Source organism: Arachis duranensis, chromosome 6 (assembly GCF_000817695.3).
Source record: "Arachis duranensis cultivar V14167 chromosome 6, aradu.V14167.gnm2.J7QH, whole genome shotgun sequence".
Classification (NCBI taxonomy): Eukaryota; Viridiplantae; Streptophyta; class Magnoliopsida; order Fabales; family Fabaceae; genus Arachis; species Arachis duranensis.
In genome coordinates this window covers 15541884-15560723 of record NC_029777.3, presented here as the reverse complement: position 1 = coordinate 15560723, position 18840 = coordinate 15541884, and the positions used below count along the sequence as shown (strand labels likewise).

The 18840-nt window shown below is 32.9% G+C and overlaps 2 protein-coding genes and 1 pseudogene across 4 annotated transcripts; all 3 read left to right on the top strand.

The window, feature by feature from the left end:
• The first annotated feature begins 7447 nt into the window (after positions 1-7447).
• Positions 7448-9693, top strand: LOC107493087 (lysine histidine transporter 2-like). Its single transcript, XM_052262829.1, has 8 exons — positions 7448-7465; positions 7757-7893; positions 7972-8593; positions 8625-8779; positions 8875-8984; positions 9243-9334; positions 9425-9493; positions 9595-9693. Exons 2-8 carry the CDS (start codon positions 7841-7843, stop codon positions 9691-9693), a joined length of 1200 nt encoding a protein of 399 aa, XP_052118789.1. The 5' UTR covers positions 7448-7465; positions 7757-7840.
• A 1645-nt stretch (positions 9694-11338) lies between these two features.
• On the top strand, positions 11339-13142 carry LOC107493088 (lysine histidine transporter-like 2). 3 transcript variants are annotated; one of them, XM_052262825.1, is made up of 6 exons: positions 11339-11406; positions 11485-12246; positions 12342-12447; positions 12685-12783; positions 12847-12942; positions 13044-13142. In XM_052262825.1, exons 1-6 carry the CDS (start codon positions 11354-11356, stop codon positions 13140-13142), a joined length of 1215 nt encoding a protein of 404 aa, XP_052118785.1. In that variant the 5' UTR covers positions 11339-11353. The 3 variants fall into 3 exon arrangements, with proteins under 3 accessions (XP_052118785.1, XP_052118786.1, XP_052118787.1); XM_052262826.1 differs by having other exon boundaries at positions 12342-12451; positions 12710-12783; XM_052262827.1 differs by having other exon boundaries at positions 12342-12451; positions 12710-12784; positions 12875-12942.
• A 1610-nt stretch (positions 13143-14752) lies between these two features.
• On the top strand, positions 14753-16591 carry LOC107493089 (lysine histidine transporter 2-like; annotated as a pseudogene).
• The last annotated feature ends 2249 nt before the right edge of the window (positions 16592-18840 follow it).

Genomic DNA, 18840 nt, shown 5'->3' with positions numbered 1-18840 from the left:
GTTTGGTAATTTCACAGAACTTAATTAAATTGAATATGATCATGTAAAAATTATTATTTACAATTGCAATTCTCATTAAAAATAGTTTAAATCCCCCGCTTACAAGTAGATTTTATCCAAGTTAGTGTTTGGCTTCCCCATTTGGCTTTGAAATCAACAATTCGGTATACTTTTAGGAGTTATGTTTTAGGATTAATTGGGTTAAACTCGTCAATTTTAACGTTTATTTATTTATAGCCTTATTTAGACTTTTCTTCTCTTTTTATTTTCCTTCTTTTTAATTGGAATATATCTACATCCATAGATAGACTTAATTTATTGTTCTGGCAATCAGTAATTTGAAAAAGAATATGTTATATAGTGAAACTCAACTGTCGTTAACAAGGTTTTTCGTATACGGTTAAGTGGAATAACAATGCAAGTAAATTGATGAATTATGTCTTTCAATAATAATCAGAATATTTTTAGTTATCAAGGTCTTAATTGTTTAAATTTATTGATAGAATGAGCATTATTTTACTAACAGTAAAACATAAGAGCCCCAACTAATAAGGAATGGTATGTGAGTTATAAATTATAGCTTTAAATCAGTAATACTAAATACAATAAACATACATTATATACCAAAAGAAGTGCAAATATATTTTGAAAATGACTCCTTCAATTTTAGTTAGAAATAGTAATTATGCGAACTTGCTGAAAGTCAAGATTTATAGTTCCGTTCATCAATTTTTCCATGGAACTAATTAATTTGGTTTAGTTTTTACTATTATGATTGAAACAAAAAAACAAGATAACCCATTAACTCTAAAATGGAAAGTGCATAGAAAAGATAAATAGTACAACAGAATCCAATCTCATGTAATTTTTGGTTTATTAATTAATTGATTTTTATAATATTTATTTCTTTTCTGGTATACATCAATATACTTCTTCTACTTCTTCTTCTTCTTCTTCTCCTTCTCCTTCTCCTTCTTCTTCTTCTTCAGCTCCATCTAACTTCTTTTACTTCTTCTTTTTAACTACTCACAATGCCTTTACATGAAAGAGGTTTCTTTAAAGTTCTTGTTCTTAACTTTTAGCATGAGTTGCTAAGTTTTCTTTTTCTTTTTTTCCTCCTTAATTTTTTAATTAATTTTATATTATTCTCTATTTTCATAATATATAGATAATATTAACTAGTTATTATTTACATGCTTGCTTTGGTTACAGAAAATTCCTAAAGTTTTTGTGAAAGAATATTGGAGAGGAGTATCAAATCATATAGTGTTAAAGCTACCAAATAATCTTGAACAAAGAGTACATTGGATTCAAAAGAATGAAGATGAAGTTTGGTTGGAACAAGATTGGGAACAAGTTGTGGAGGATTTTGGCTTAAAACATTTCAATTCTTGACTTTTGACTATAAAGGACGGTCTTTTTTTGAAGTCAAAATATATCCCAAGAATGATTTTGAGATAATGATTCCTCATCATCAAATATGTTTCTTTCAGATATTTGTTCACAACAAGTTTCACTAAAAGATGGTAATTACTATTCCTTTTTTTTTTAATTTAAAGATATGTTGCTGGTTTCTCTGATGCACTCAATGGAGGCTATGAGTCTTGGGGGGCCTTTATTTGGCAAAGTTTTATTTGCATTTTGGGTTATTTTTTATCTGTATCCAATTATCCATTCCTCAAAGGTCTCATGGGTCGCCAGAACAGAACACCAACCATTGTTATACTTTGGTAAGTGTTGTTGGCATTAGTTTTCTCTCTTGTTTGGGTTAAGATCAATCCCTTTATCAGCAGAACTGACAGCTCAACCATCTCAGGGACTTGCATTTCCATTGATTGTTAAAATCTCACAATTATCAAACAGTTTTGATCATATGTTATTTGTGAAAGATTTGATTTGGTACAGTGTGCAAAGTCATAAGATGTGTAACTGTTTTCCACCGAGGTTGAAAACTCTCTTGATATATATTTTTTTGTGTTTTTTTTATAGATTGACTAAATTGTTATATAAGAACTAAGAAATATTAGTGAATTTTTTTAATATTTTTTACTTATAGAAATTGAATAGACAATATACATATTATTTAATAAGAATATAAAAATAATATTGTTTGTTGTTCTTGTTAGTTTTATTTATTTGTTATTGGTTCAAAATAAATTTACTGTATGCCTGGCCTCTTAAATTAAACTTGTAATTAATCATGTGCAAATTTATGTTTTAAAATTTCTTAAACATGATACTTTAAACATTCTAAAGTTTGATATGCATATGTTAATTTTTGTTAAAAGGAAGAAGCTAAAAAATGTATGTGGCATAACTGTTAAGAAAAAAAATTCTTATTAATTATCATGTATATGTGAATTGTTACATATATATAGTTATTAACTATCTTTATTTTTATTTTATTGTTATAGATGATTCCTGAATGTGCAAATGAATATTGGAAAAGAATGTCAAACCCTATAAAGTTGGTGTTACCTTATGGTGTTGAGAAGAAAGTGAATTGGACCAAAAGAGGAGAAAAGATTTGGTTGGAACAAGGTTGGGAAAAGGTTGTGGAGTTGTGTGGTTTGAGTTATGAGTGGTTGTTGACTTTTGACTACAATGGAAGGTCTCGTTTTGAAGTCAAAGTATATGATACCACTACTTTAAGGGTATCTTATTATGATGTTGTTCAGAATAACAAAGATATTGATGAAACTGAGAGCGATGATGATGATGATGATGATGATGAATCTCAGCATGAATTTGTTCAAGAATACTTCAAGAGAAAGAAGACCAACACAGGTAAAATATAATAAGAGCTAGTTCATAACTTAAAAAGAAATTATTATCTTAATCTTTTCCTTTAATACTCAATATCAAAACAAAACTTAAGTGACTCTTCTGTGATTTTCTATATAATGTTTTGGTATTTGATTATATTGTATGGTTCAAATATAAAATTAGATCAATTTCTCTCTCTCTCTTTTTTTATTTTACCAATTTCGATATTTTTCTAAAATTATTACTCTCACTAGAATCATCTCTATTTGTTGGTATGTGATTATTATCATAGTTATCAGAATCGAACCGGTAATCAATCCAGTCATATGACTGGGTCACCGGGTTACTGGTTCAACCGGTGGGTCACTAATTCACCCGGTTAACCCGGTTATAACTAAAAAAATATAAAATTATATTAATAAAATTGAAATAATGTCTTAAAACTTAAAATGCGAGTCTTACAAACCTTAATAATCAAATATCAAGTCTTAAACATAACTAATAATCTAAAAGAAGAGTTAATAAACTAGTTTTTAGTACAAAATATATTCTCAATTTAAATCAACAAGAGCAAGTTAAAGATAACACAATCATTAAATCAGGTCCAAGGGGTGAAAAGGAAATGATATTCAGATTCTAGAAATTCAGCTAGTATTGTGGTGGTTTCACACAAAATTAGTGTTAATTTCGATAATTGTGCTAGTCTCAGCATCATATTCTTTATATTCTCCTGTTATGTTTATAATAAGACCTAACCTATTAAGAGTTTAATTTCTATAAACTGCCACTGCAATCCAATCATATATTGTCATACAAGCAAAAAATAGCTATATCTCATGTTTCACTATCTTTAAAAGAAACCAATTATCCTTATGCGGCACCTCATGATTGGATGTTAGAGTAAAACTATTAATATTCCCAAAATTATAGGGGCATATAAATTAAACTCATTGATCAACCTACAATGAGTAATGCTACACTACTTGGTCAAAAAAGGGGAAAACTTTAGCCTTAACGTACTAAGATTTGGGGATGGTTGTTGGATAAGTTGAAGTGGTGGCACTCATTTATTCAATCATAAATAATCATGTAGACCTATTGTGGTAAAAGATTTCTGACTCTTAAGTATTTTCTTCTATTTTTTGTTTAGGACTTTTACCTGATTCTCATGCAAATATTCTGCTTCTTGTGGTGACTGGATGTTTAGACGTTTGAATAGAGACTCAATGATAAAGAGTTATCATTTTAAATGTGTACAACTGATTTTACAATGTATCGGCCATTAGTTTACTCATAATAGTGAATGATATTCTTTCTTGCTCATTGATAAGCATTTATTATGGAGGGTACTAAGTGACTTGCATCTAAATTAAGAAATTTACTCATGTTTCTTTGGTTTATTTATTTATTTAATTTTTTGCTGGTTCGGCATTTGGGATTGATATTGTACCCTCACTTTAAGCATCATCTATGGAAGTTGAGGGATTTATAAGTTAAAATTAAATTATGAAAAAGGACTAAACTATTTGTTTGAAGTTTATCCATGGTTCAGTTTTATTTCTATTTTTTATTTTGTTTTTCCCTCATTGCTTGAGGTTTGAATGCATAGACACATTATGATGGTTGGTTATTTAGAATAATAATGGTACCCTTTTGAAGTTGATGTGGAGTGAGTCTAGCTCTCCAACTATAGTTGAAGCTTCATTAATTACTATTGTTAATGGAGCATGAAAAGCTGCAATTTATAATTAGGAATTGTATTCCAGTTTTCTTCTATGCCAAATAACTTTTACACTGTCTCACTAACTATGGAGTTTGGTATGTTTAGGGAAGGATCCAAACTCTTATAAGTAGGGGGCCAGAAACTAAGGCCTTGTATAATCAAATATTCTATCATATATTTGGTGATATATGTAATCAAAATAAAATATAAAAAATGTGATTGAACAAGATGACTTGGCCCATAAAAATGCAACAGGCATACAGCAACCAACAACAGCAGCAACTAGCAATAAACAGGAAAAATACAATTCAAGAACAATTCAACAGAGACTAAAATTACCAACCAACAACCAACAACAATATAATTCAATTCAACAGAGACCAAATTACCAACCAGCAACCAGCAACAATACAATTCAAGAACTACTCTAAAAAACCAAATTTATCAATAGATTTCATAACAATAGGTCAATAGCAGAGGCACTGACCTGAGGGAGCAGAGGAACTGAGGCAGAGACTGAGGGAACAGAGATTGTGAGTGATGAGGACGAGGATGAACAACGCTGATGAGGACCACCCGAGACTGAGAGTGACGACAAGAGTTGAGGCCGAGACTTGATGAACAGCGCCGACGAGGACCACGCGAGACTGAGAGTGACGACGACGAGGTTGGCCGGTGGGGGGTGTATCGGCGGTGACTGGTGAGGTCGATTGATGAACTCAGACTCTCAAAGTCTCAGAGAACTCAACTCTCAAGAGATCTGTCTCAGATGCCATTAGGGAGATCAGGAGATGTGAGGCAATGGGGGAAGGGGGATAGCCATTAGGGTTTCATTTCAGTTTGGGGAGGGGAAAATCATTAGAATGACGCCGTTTTGTTTAGGGATAAAAAAAATTGTACCACCCGGACCGGGTCACATCACCCGGCCGGATCACTGATTTTAATCAAAACCCGCCGGGTTGAAGCGGGTTCCACCGGGTCTAATGCAAGGCCGGTTCAACATATGGCTCGACCCGGCCAGGTGATCGGGTGACCGAGTTTTCGGTCGAACCGGCCGGGTCAAGTCGGGTTTGATAATTATGATTTCAAGGACAAAAATCTTATTATTATATTGTCTTAAATAAATTCTTGTTATAATTTTTTAATGTAAATCATTACGGGTACATAATTTTAAGATTTGTGTATGTAGTAGCTACCATTTAACCCTGCCATGATCATTTAGTTTAGTAATCTTAGCTCATACCACCAGTGGTTTCGATTGATTTCTAGCCAAATTTCAAATTCTGTTTTGCAGGAATCACAATGTTAATAGGAATCAGCATCCTATTTTTTTGGTTCTCTTCTTGGTTTTCTTGGTGGATTTGCCTTTGCTCCCACCTTATACTTTGTAAGTTATATCCAAACCACTATATATGTATATACATGCTTAGTTGGTCTTATTTTATGCTTACTTGCAGCTTCCATGCATCATATGGCTTAAGCTCAAGAAACCTAGAAAATATGGCTTGTCTTGGACAATTAATTGGGTAAGTTCATTTGGATTCAACTACTAATAAGTTCATCTTCAGTTTTGCAAATTATCAATGAGGATACTAGCCAATTTTTTTCCTCCATCCTTGAATTTCAGATTTGCATTGTTATTGGAGTATTGATAATGACACTATCACCTATTGCGGCTTTGAGGAATATCATTATCTCAGCCAAGAACTACAAGTTTTTTTCATGAGCTTATGCAATCATTAATTTTTTGTTGTGTTCAATGTTGGTTGATGGGAATGCACAACAAGAATGGAATTAAGCACTTTTGAGGCGGGCTTGTCGAGTGGGCTTTTGCCTTAAAGATTATGATTGAATTCAGAATGTTACTTTTGTGTTTGTGTTTAGAATGGTTGTTGGTTGTACTTTAAGTTATAATTTGGACAATGTTTGGTTGATTAGAGACTTGGATAATGTTTAATTATATGTTTTGGATCATGTTTGCTTTGTATTGAACAATGTTGGTTTCATTATTTTGTTTTTAAAAAATTTGGGTGATGATTATGTTTGTTAGAACTATATAATCTGCATAATCGGCCATGTATATTTGGCTTCCTTAATTATTGTTTTGCAGCTGATATAAATGATTGTAAATAAGCATTTCTTTTCTTTTAGAGAAAATGACATTCTCCGACTGATAGTGGGCTAGAGGCATTGAAAGTAAACTCTCTTTTTCCTATTTGTTTAATAGATATTAAACAAGTTACCCAAATTTTTGTTTATACCATTGATAAGGGAGTTGAGAATGCCGTCACTTGTTTTAAATACTCTTTTATATTATATTATTTCATACAACTTGAATACATACAAAATTCTTTTTCTACTGCTCTCTTACATTTTTTTTAACAAAATTCATGTGAAAACTCAAAACAAGAAAATGTTGCTTATTTGTTAGGTTTTTCAATAGTAGACTTCAAACTAAAAGAGAGCTTCTCAATTTTAGTTTCCATATATGATCACTAAAATTGAAGAGAATAAGTTTTCTTAAACAAAATAGAGCGCAATTTGTGAGTTTAAACTTTTTTTAAGAAATTTTACAAAGAGTTTTTTTTTTGTAATTTTTCTTTTTTTGGCTAGTTTATAAATAGCCTCTTATATATAACATTTATGTAACACACGTAAAAGTTTAGACCGTTTGTTTATAACAATACTCGCATAATTTATTAACATATTTTAAAAATAAAAATGGACTAAAGGTGCAATATTGTATTCAATTTTAGTAATTATACATTCAAAGGGAATTTTGAATTTATTATTATTAACTTAACCAAACAATATTCATTCTAATTAATAACCTTTTTTTAATCTACTAATCCAAACATGAGTTATAATACACTTCGCTATATTCTTTATTTGTTCACCATTATTTTGTTTGTACCTTATTAATATGTTTATATCATATCTCTTAAAAGTACAAAAATAGATGAAGTTGACAAACGAGCATTTACTTTTGTTGTTCTCAAATTAAATTGCAACGGTTTTTACAACTATAATATTCTAAAGAAAGGAACAGTAATAATATATAGCTAATTTCAAGCTAATCTTAGTCTTAGATTGTCCGTAAATGTCTATGGAAATAATAGTTTCAACGCTGAAATTGGGTTAACCATTTTTCCGCGAGCTATTTATAACTGGTTAAGGTGGTGATATTTACTTGGAAACTAAAAAGAGACGGGTTTCGACAAAGAAGGAAGTGGTAAAGGTTCAGCATCATCAGCATCCGCATCAAAGCAAAAGAGCCTTGAAGAATGGCTTCCAATCACTGCTTCAAGAAATGCAAAATGATGGTATTCTGCATTTCACAATCTGACTGCCATGGTGGGCGCCGGTGTTCTGAGCCTTCCGTATGCAATGGCACATATGGGATGGTACGTAGATTCTTAACACACTATGTTTATTGTAGTAAATATACGAATAAGAAATGGATTGAAGATGCATGAATGCAGGGGTCTTGGAATCACGGTGATGATCTTGTTATGGGTTATCACGCTGTACATGCTCTGGCAAATGGTTGAGATGCATGAGATGGTACCGGGAGGGAAGAGACTTGATAGGTACCACGAACTAGGTCAAGAAGCATTTGGGGAAAAGCTTGCCCTGTGGATTGTGGTTCCCCAACAACTGCTGGTTGAAGTTGGAACATGCATCGTCTACATGGTGACCGGAGGCAAGTCAATAAAAAAGGTTCACGAAACCTTTTGCCCTGAATGCATGCAAATCAAGACCAGTTATTGGATCATGGTCTTTGCTTCTGTCAACTTCGTTCTTGCCCAGCTCCCCAACTTCAACTCTATTTTTGCCATCTCTCTCGGTGCAGCAGTGATGTCTCTGACTTATTCGTTCATCGCTTGGGGTGCATCCATCAAGAAAGGGATTACACCAGACGTGTCCTATAACGTGAAGATGAAAAGCACGAGTGATGGTGTGCTCAATTTCTTCTCTGCATTGGGAGATGTGGCATTTGCATATGCAGGACACAATGTGGTGCTAGAGATTCAAGCAACAATGCCTTCAACGGCAGAGAAGCCTTCCAAGGTACCAATGTGGAAAGGGTGTATTTGGGCATACATTGGAGTAGAAAGGGTGTATTTGGGCATACAATGGAGTTGTAATATGTTACTTTCCTGTTGCCTTTGTTGGCTACTACATGTTTGGAAACATGGTGGATGATAACATCCTCATCACACTCGAACACCCTGCTTGGTTTTTTGTCATAGCTAATCTCTTTGTTGTCATCCACGTCGTTGGAGGCTATCAGGTCACTACTTTTTCTTCCTATTATTTAGTTTCACCCGTTATTAGACCTACTCACAAGGAATGGCCATTTCATAACCCCATTTTTTTATGACTCAAGTGTTTGCAATGCCAGTCTTTGATATGATTGAAACTTATTTGGTAACACGATTGAACTTCTCACCTTTTTTCACCTTACGTGTCATAAGTCGCACTCTATTTGTTGGTATGTGATTATTATGATTATTATTATGATTTTTTACTCAAATAAAATAAATTAAACAGACCTCTTATTATTATATTGTCGTAAATAAATTTTTGTTATAATTTTTTAATGTAAATCATTGCGGGTACATAATTTTAAGATTTGTGTATGTAGTAGCTACCATTTAACCCTGCCATGATCATTTAGTTTAGTAATCTTAGTTCATAGCACCAGTTGTTTCGATTGATTTCTAGCCAAATTTCAAATCCTGTTTTGCAGGAATCACAATGTTAATAGGAATCCGCATCCTATTTTTTGGTTCTCTTCTTGGATTTCTTGGTGGATTTGCCTTTGCTCCCACCTTATACTTTGTAAGTTATATATGTAACTATAAATATTTATCCAAACCACTATATATGTATATACATGCTTAGTTGGTCTTATTTTATGCCTACTTGCAGTTTCCATGCATCATATGGCTTAAGATCAAGAAACCTAGAAAATATGGCTTGTCTTGGACAATTAATTGGGTAAGTTCATTTGGATTCAACTACTAATAAGTTCATCTTCAGTTTTGCAAATTATCAATGAGGATACTAGCCAATTTTTTTCCTCCATCCTTGAATTTCAGATTTGCATTGTTATTGGAGTATTGATAATGACACTATCACCTATTGGTGCTTTGAGGAATATCATTGTCTTAGCCAAGAACTACAAGTTTTTTTCATGAGCTTATGCAATCATTAATTTTTTGTTGTGCTCAATGTTGGTTGATGGGAATGCACAACAAGAATGGAATTAAGCACTTTTGAGGCGAGCTTGTCGAGTGGGCTTTTGCCTTAAAGATTATGATTGAATTCAGAATGTTACTTTTGTGTTTGTGTTTAGAATGGTTGTTGGTTGTACTTTAAGTTATAATTTAGACAATGTTTGGTTGATTAGAGAATTGGATAATGTTTAATTATATGTTTTGGATCATGTTTGCTTTATATTGAACAATGTTGATTTCATTATTTTGTTTTTAAAAAATTTGGGTGATGATTATGTTTGTTAGAACTATACAATCTGCATAATCGGCCATGTATATTTGGCTTCCTTAATTATTGTTTTGCAGCTGATATAAATGATTGTAAATAAGCATTTCTTTTCTTTTAGAGAAAATGACATTCTCCGACTGATAGTGGGCTAGAGGCATTGAAAGTAAACTCTCTTTTTCCTATTTGTTTAATAGATATTAAACAAGTTACCCAAATTTTTGTTTATACCATTGATAAGGGAGTTGAGAATGCCGTCACTTGTTTTAAATACTCTTTTATATTATATTATTTCATACAACTTGAATACATACAAAATTCTTTTTCTACTCCGCTCTTACATTTTTTTTAACAAAATTCATGTGAAAACTCAAAACAAGAAAATGTTGCTTATTTGTTAGGTTTTTCAATAGTAGACTTCAAACTAAAAGAGAGCTTCTCAATTTTAGTTTCCATATATGATCACTAAAATTGAAGAGAATAAGTTTTCTTAAACAAAATAGAGCGCAATTTGTGAGTTTAAAAATTTTTTAAGAAATTTTACAAAGAGTTTTTTTTTGTAATTTTTCTTTTTTTGGCTAGTTTATAAATTGCCTCTTATATATAACATTTATGTAACACACGTAAAAGTTTAGACCGTTTGTTTATAACAATACTCGCATAATTTATTAACATATTTTAAAAATAAAAATGGACTAAAGGTGCAATATTGTATTCAATTTTAGTAATTATACATTCAAAGGGAATTTTGAATTTATTATTATTAACTTAACCAAACAATATTCATTCTAATTAATAACCTTTTTTTAATCTACTAATCCAAACATGAGTTATAATACACTTTGCTATATTCTTTATTTGTTCACCATTATTTTGTTTGTACCTCTTCTTTATTTGTTCACCATTTTTTTGTTTGTACCTTATTAATATGTTTATATCATATTTCTTAAAAGTACAAAAATAGATGAAGTTGACAAACGAGCATTTACTTTTGTTGTTCTCAAATTAAATTGCAACGGTTTTTACAACTATAATATTCTAAAGAAAGCAACAGTAATAATATATAGCTAATTTCAAGCTAATCTTAGTCTTAGATTGTCCGTAAATGTCTATGGAAATAATAGTTTCAACGCTGAAATTGGGTTAACCATTTTTTCGCGAGCTATTTATAACTGGTTAAGGTGGTGACATTTACTTGGAAACTAAAAAGAGACGGGTTTCGACAAAGAAGGAAGTGGTGAAGGTTCAGCATCATCAGCATCCGCATCAAAGCAAAAGAGCCTTGAAGAATGGCTTCCGATCACTGCTTCAAGAAATGCAAAATGGTGGTATTCTGTATTTCACAATCTGACAGCCATGGTGGGCGCCGGTGTTCTGAGCCTTCCGTATGCAATGGCACATATGGGATGGTACGTAGATTCTTAACACACTATGTTTATTGTAGTAAATATACGAATAAGAAATTGATTGAAGATGCATGAATGCAGGGGTCTTGGAATCACGGTGATGATCTTGTCATGGGTTATCACGCTGTACACGCTCTGGAAAATGGTTGAGATGCATGAGATGGTACCGGGAGGGAAGAGACTTGATAGGTACCACGAACTAGGTCAAGAAGCATTTGGGGAAAAGCTTGGTCTGTGGATTGTGGTTCCCCAACAACTGCTGGTCATCGTCTACATGGTGACCGGAGGCAAGTCAATAAAAAAGGTTCACGAAACCTTTTGCCATGAATGCACGCCAATCAAGACCAGTTATTGGATCATGGTCTTTGCTTCCGTCAACTTCGTTCTTACCCAGCTCCCCAACTTCAACTCTATTTCTGCCATCTCTCTCGGTGCAGCAGTGATGTCTCTGACTTATTCGTTCATCGCTTGGGGTGCATCCATCAAGAAAGGGATTACACCAGACGTGTCCTATAACGTGAAGATGAAAAGCACGAGTGATGGTGTGCTCAATTTCTTCTCTGCATTGGGAGATGTGGCATTTGCATATGCAGGACACAATGTGGTACTAGAGATTCAAGCAACAATGCCTTCAACGGCAGAGAAGCCTTCCAAGGTACCAATGTGGAAAGGGTGTATTTGGGCATACGTTGGAGTTGCAATATGTTACTTCCCTGTTGCCTTTGTTGGCTACTACATGTTTGGAAACATGGTGGATGATAATATCCTCATCACACTCGAACACCCTGCTTGGCTTATTGCCATAGCTAATCTCTTTGTTGTCATCCACGTCGTTGGAGGCTATCAGGTCACTACTTTTTCTTCCTATTATTTAGTTTCACCCGTTATTAGACCTACTCTCAAGGAATGACCATTTCATAACTCTATTTTTTTATGACTCAAGTGTTTGCAATGCCAGTTTTTGATATGATTGAAACTTATTTGGTAACACGATTGAACTTCTCACCTTCTTCCACCTTACGTGTCATGACTCGCACTCTATTTGTTGGTATGTGATTATTATGATTATTATTATGAATTTTTACTCAAATAAAATAAATTAAACAGACCTCTTATTATTATATTGTCTTAAATAAATTCTTGTTATAATTTTTTAATGTAAATCATTGCGGGTACATAATTTTAAGATTTGTGTATGTAGTAGCTACCATTTAACCCTTCCATGATCATTTAGTTTAGTAATCTTAGTTCATACCACTAGTGGTTTCGATTGATTTCTAGCCAAATTTCAAATCCTGTTTTGCAGGAATCAGCATCCTATTTTTTGGTTCTCTACTTGGATTTCTTTGTGGATTTGCCTTTTCTCCCACCTTATACTTTGTAAGTTATATATGTAACTATAAATATTTATCCAAACCACTATATATGTATATACATGCTTAGTTGGTCTTATTTTATACCTACTTGCAACTTCCATGCTTCATATGGCTTAAGCTCAAGAAACCTAGAAAATATGGCTTGTCTTGGACAATTAATTGGGTAAGTTCATTTGGATTCAACTACTAATAAGTTCATGCTCAGTTTTGCAAATTATCAATGAGGATACTTGCCAATTTTTTTCCACCATCCTTGAATTTCAGATTTGCATTGTTATTGGAGTATTGATAATGACACAATCACCTATTGGTGCTTTGAGGAATATCATTGTCTCAGCCAAGAACTACAAGTTTTTTTCATGAGCTTATGCAATCATTAATTTTTTGTTGTGCTCAATGTTGGTTGATGGGAATGCACAACAAGAATGGAATTAAGCACTTTTGAGGCGGGCTTGTCGAGTGGGTTTTTGCCTTAAAGATTATGATTGAATTCAGAATGTTATTTTTGTGTTTGTGTTTAGAATGGTTGTTTGTTGTACTTTAAGTTATAATTTGGACAATGTTTGGTTGATTAGAGACTTGGATAATGTTTAATTATATGTTTTGGATCATGTTTGCTTTGTATTGAACAATGTTGGTTTCATTATTTTGTTTTTAAAAAATTTGGGTGATGATTATGTTTGTTAGAACTATACAATCTGCATAATCGGCCATGTATATTTGGCTTCCTTAATTATTGTTTTGCAGCTGATATAAATGATTGTAAATAAGCATTTCTTTTCTTTTAGAGAAAATGACATTCTCCGACTGATAGTGGGCTAGAGGCATTGAAAGTAAACTCTCTTTTTCCTATTTGTATAATAGATATTAAACAAGCTACCCAAATTTTTGTTTATACCATTGATAAGGGAGTTGAGAATGCTGTCACTTGTTTTAAATACTCTTTTATATTATATTATTTCATACAACTTGAATACATACAAAATTCTTTTTCTATTGCTCTCTTACATTTTTTTTAACAAAATTCATGTGAAAACTCAAAACAAGAAAATGTTGCTTATTTGTTAGGTTTTTCAATAGTAGACTTCAAACTAAAAAGAGAGCTTCTCAATTTTAGTTTCCATATATGATCACTAAAATTGAAGAGAATAAGTTTTCTTAAACAAAATAGAGCGCAATTTGTGAGTTTAAAATTTTTTTAAGAAATTTTACAAATAGTTTTTTTTTGTAATTTTTCTTTTTTTGGCTAGTTTATAAATAGCCTCTTATATATAACATTTATGTAACACATGTAAAAGTTTAGACCGTTTGTTTATAACAATACTCGCATAATTTATTAACATATTTTAAAAATAAAAATGGACTAAAGGTGCAATATTGTATTCAATTTTAGTAATTATACATTCAAAGGGAATTTGGAATTTATTATTATTAACTTAACCAAACAATATTCATTCTAATTAATAACCTTTTTTTAATCTACTAATCCAAACATGAGTTATAATACACTTCGCTATATTCTTTATTTGTTCACCATTATTTTGTTTGTACCTTATTAATATGTTTATATCATATCTCTTAAAAGTACAAAAATAGATGAAGTTGACAAACGAGCGTTTACTTTTGTTGTTCTCAAATTAAATTGCAACGGTTTTTACAACTATAATATTCTAAAGAAAGCAACAGTAATAATATATAGCTAATTTCAAGCTAATCTTAGTCTTAGATTGTCCGTAAATGTCTATGGAAATAATAGTTTCAACGCTGAAATTGGGTTAACCATTTTTCCGCGAGCTATTTATAACTGGTTAAGGTGGTGACATTTACTTGGAAACTAAAAAGAGATGGGTTTCGACAAAGAAGGAAGTGGTGAAGGTTCAGCATCATCAGCATCCGCATCAAAGCAAAAGAGCCTTGAAGAATGGCTTTCGATCACTGCTTCAAGAAATGCAAAATGGTGGTATTCTGTATTTCACAATCTGATAGCCATGGTGGGCGCCGGTGTTCTGAGCCTTCCGTATGCAATGGCACATATGGGATGGTACGTAGATTCTTAACACACTATATTTATTGTAGTAAATATACGAATAAGAAATTGATTGAAGATGCATGAATGCAGGGGTCTTGGAATCACGGTGATGATCTTGTCATGGGTTATCATGCTGTACATGCTCTGGCAAATGGTTGAGATGCATGAGATGGTACCGGGAGGGAAGAGACTTGATAGGTACCATGAACTAGGTCAAGAAGCATTTGGGGAAAAGCTTGGTCTGTGGATTGTGGTTCCCCAACAACTGCTGGTTGAAGTTGGAACATGCATCGTCTACATGGTGACCGGAGGCAAGTCAATAAAAAAGGTTCACGAAATCTTTTGCCCTAAATGCACGCCAATCAAGACCAGTTATTGGATCATGGTCTTTGCTTCCGTCAATTTCGTTCTTGCCCAGCTCCCCAACTTCAACTCTATTTTTTCCATCTCTCTCGGTGCAGCAGTGATGTCTCTGACTTATTCGTTCATCGCTTGGGGTGCATCCATCAAGAAAGGGATTACACCAGACGTGTCCTATAACGTGAAGATGAAAAGCACGAGTGATGGTGTGCTCAATTTCTTCTCTGCATTGGGAGATGTGGCATTTGCATATGCAGGACACAATGTGGTGCTAGAGATTCAAGCAACAATGCCTTCAACGGCAGAGAAGCCTTCCAAGGTACCAATGTGGAAAGGGTGTATTTGGGCATACATTGGAGTTGTAATATGTTACTTCCCTGTTGCATTTGTTGGCTACTACATGTTTGGAAACATGGTGGATGATAATATCCTCATCACACTCGAACACCCTGCTTAGCTTATTGCCATAGCTAATCTCTTTGTTGTCATCCACGTCGTTGGAGGCTATCAGGTCACTACTTTTTCTTCCTATTATTTAGTTTCACCCGTTATTAGACCTACTCTCAAGGAATGACCATTTCATAACTCCATTTTTTTATGACTCAAGTGTTTGCAATGCCAGTCTTTGATATGATTGAAACTTATTTGGTAACACGATTGAACTTCTCACCTTCTTCCACCTTATGTGTCATAACTCGCACTCTATTTGTTGGTATGTGATTATTATGATTATTATTATGATTTTTTACTCAAATAAAATAAATTAAACAGACCTCTTATTATTATATTGTCTTAAATAAATTCTTGTTATAATTTTTTAATGTAAATCATTGCGGGTACATAATTTTAAGATTTGTGTATGTAGTAGCTACCATTTAACCCTGCCATGATCATTTAGTTTAGTAATCTTAGTTCATACCACTAGTGGTTTCGATTGATTTCTAGCCAAATTTTAAATCCTGTTTTGCAGGAATCACAATGTGAATAGGAATCAGCATCCTATTTTTAGGTTCTCTTCTTGGATTTCTTGGTGGATTTGACTTTGCTCCCACCTCATACTTTGTAAGTTATATATAAGTAACTATAAATATTTATCCAAACCACTATATATGTATATACATGCTTAGTTGGTCTTATTTTATGGCTACTTGCAGCTTCCATGCATCATATGGCTTAAGCTCAAGAAACCTAGAAAATATGGCTTGTCTTGGACAATTAATTGGGTAAGTTCATTTGGATTCAACTACTAATAAGTTCATCTTCAGTTTTGCAAATTATCAATGAGGATACTAGCCAATTTTTTTCCTCCATCCTTGAATTTCAGATTTGCATTGTTATTGGAGTATTGATAATGACACTATCACCTATTGGTGCTTTGAGGAATATCATTGTCTCAGCCAAGAACTACAAGTTTTTTTCATGAGCTTATGCAATCATTAATTTTTTGTTGTGCTCAATGTTGGTTGATGGGAATGCACATCAAGAATGGAATTAAGCACTTTTGAGGCGGGCTTGTCGAGTCGGCTTTTACCTTAACGATTATGATTGAATTCAGAATGTTACTTTTGTGTTTGTATTTAGAATGGTTGTTGGTTGTACTTTAAGTTATAATTTGGACAATGTTTGGTTGATTAGAGACTTGGATAATGTTTAATTATATGTTTTGGATCATGTTTGCTTTGTATTGAACAATGTTGGTTTCATTATTTTTTTTTTAAAAAATTTGGGTGATGATTATGTTTGTTAGAACTATAAAATCTGCATAATCGGCCATGTATATTTGGCTTCCTTAATTATTGTTTTGCAGCTGATATAAATGATTGTAAATAAGCATTTCTTTTCTTTTAGAGAAAATGACATTCTCCGACTGATAGTGGGCTAGAGGCATTGAAAGTAAACTCTCTTTTTCCTATTTGTATAATAGATATTAAACTAGCTACCCAAATTTTTGTTTATACCATTGATAAGGGAGTTGAGAATGTTGTCACTTGTTCTTGGATCTGAAATAACTGATGCATCTGTTGCTGCAATTGCTTCAAGCTACCCGAATTTGGAATTACTTGATCTTAGTGGGCATGTGTCCCTTCATGCTAACTGTCTTCAAGTTTCTCTATAGGAAATATGAAATGCATTGGCCTTGTAGACAGTTAAAATACTTGGCAACTCGACAATGTACACAAAGATAAAGGAAACCAAATGATTAGAGACACATGGTTAAGATGCTTGTGTGAATATAACTCTCTGCGTTATCTATCTGTTTCTGAAATTATGTTTAATTGTAACTTATATCTCAGATCTGGCATAAGTGACAGTGGCATTGGAATGATTTGCAATGTATTCGGTGAAACATTGACAAGATTACTTCTTGCTCTTTGCCCCTATGTGTCTTCAAGTAAGGAACCTTTTATTAATTCAGCTACCTGACAAATATAACTCTCTTTGCCCCTATGCTGTCACGTGTTTCAGGTGGTATTCAATTAGCTATGGCTCAGTTACCAAACCTTGAACTTATGGACTGTGGTATGACCATATGTGATCCTAATTCCGACGGTCCAACTGCAGACGACAATAGTTGTGAATTACAGCACAGATCTATTGCTAATGGTCACCTAACAAACCAAAGGCTAATCATCAAACATAGCCGTTTAAAGAAACTTAGTTTGTGGGGTTGTTTTGGTTTGGATGTGAGTTTTATAAATTAAGAGTTTATTTTGTTGCATGTTATTTCTCAAGCATCTAATATTTAGAATTTGTTGTTTTATTTAATACACAGGCTTTATATTTAAACTGCCCACAACTTACTGATCTCAACCTAAATTCTTGTTAAAATTTGCATCCAGGTAGGCACGTCTTTCATGTCCATGTTCTTTTGTGGTCAATACTTTTTTAGCTGAAATTTGACACAACTTTTAGTATTTACATAAGTGACTGATTTTTTTTCCATCATTGAATCATTTAGAGAGGTTGTTACTTCAATGCCCTGGTTTGGAAAATGTGCATGCATCTTGTTCTCAAGATCTTCTAAGTATGGCCATCCAAAATCAGGTAGCATATCAGTTTTCCTCCTGTATTTTCTAGTTCTATGTTTCATTTGAGTTAGAATCTTCATTTTGTCAATTTTATTGTGAACAGAAAGCCAATAGTTCATGGTTAAAGAGTATTTACATAATGTCTTGATTCTTTTATAATTGAATGTTTCTAATATCGAGCGTACTCTTCCATATGTTGTTTTTAAATTTGCTTGCAGGTCTGCAATGCTTATACAGCCATGGAAAATCTTTTACTTTGTAAGCGTTTACCTAATGGGTCCAAAAGGGTCCGGGTTCCTCATCATTTACTCAGTAACGAGTTAAAAACAATAACAGCAAGTTTAGTCTACCTCACCTTATTTTTTTTGGTATATTAGTTGGAAGCTATCTCTGTATTTTGCATGCACTGTAGCCAGTGTTATCTAAATTTGATTTTGTGCATCAATTACCTGTATCCCATTTTGTTAAGTAAAGCATCTTTGTTTGTTTAATGTCCCATGTCAAGAATATTCAAGAAGAATGAATATGATGAAGAACAAGAGAGAAAAAAAGAGAGTGATATTGACTGAGTATATAGTTGTTATATGCTATTAAGTGTGTTACATAGAGAGAACAATGTACTGCTATTTTATAGCTAAAGTTT

Excerpts from the sequence above, each read along its gene's own strand:
- LOC107493088 (XM_052262825.1), top strand. The coding sequence starts at position 11,354 with ATGGTGGGCGCCGGTGTTCTGAGCCTTCCGTATGCAATGGCACATATG. Across the intron at positions 12,247-12,341 it reads ATCCACGTCGTTGGAGGCTA|TCAAGTGTTTGCAATGCCAG; the intron begins TCAGGTCACTAC and ends TTTTTTTATGAC. Across the intron at positions 12,943-13,043 it reads TGTCTTGGACAATTAATTGG|ATTTGCATTGTTATTGGAGT; the intron begins GTAAGTTCATTT and ends CTTGAATTTCAG.
- LOC107493087 (XM_052262829.1), top strand. The coding sequence starts at position 7,841 with ATGGTGGGCGCCGGTGTTCTGAGCCTTCCGTATGCAATGGCACATATG. Across the intron at positions 8,594-8,624 it reads AAGGGTGTATTTGGGCATAC|AATGGAGTTGTAATATGTTA; the intron begins ATTGGAGTAGAA and ends ATTTGGGCATAC. Across the intron at positions 8,780-8,874 it reads ATCCACGTCGTTGGAGGCTA|TCAAGTGTTTGCAATGCCAG; the intron begins TCAGGTCACTAC and ends TTTTTTTATGAC.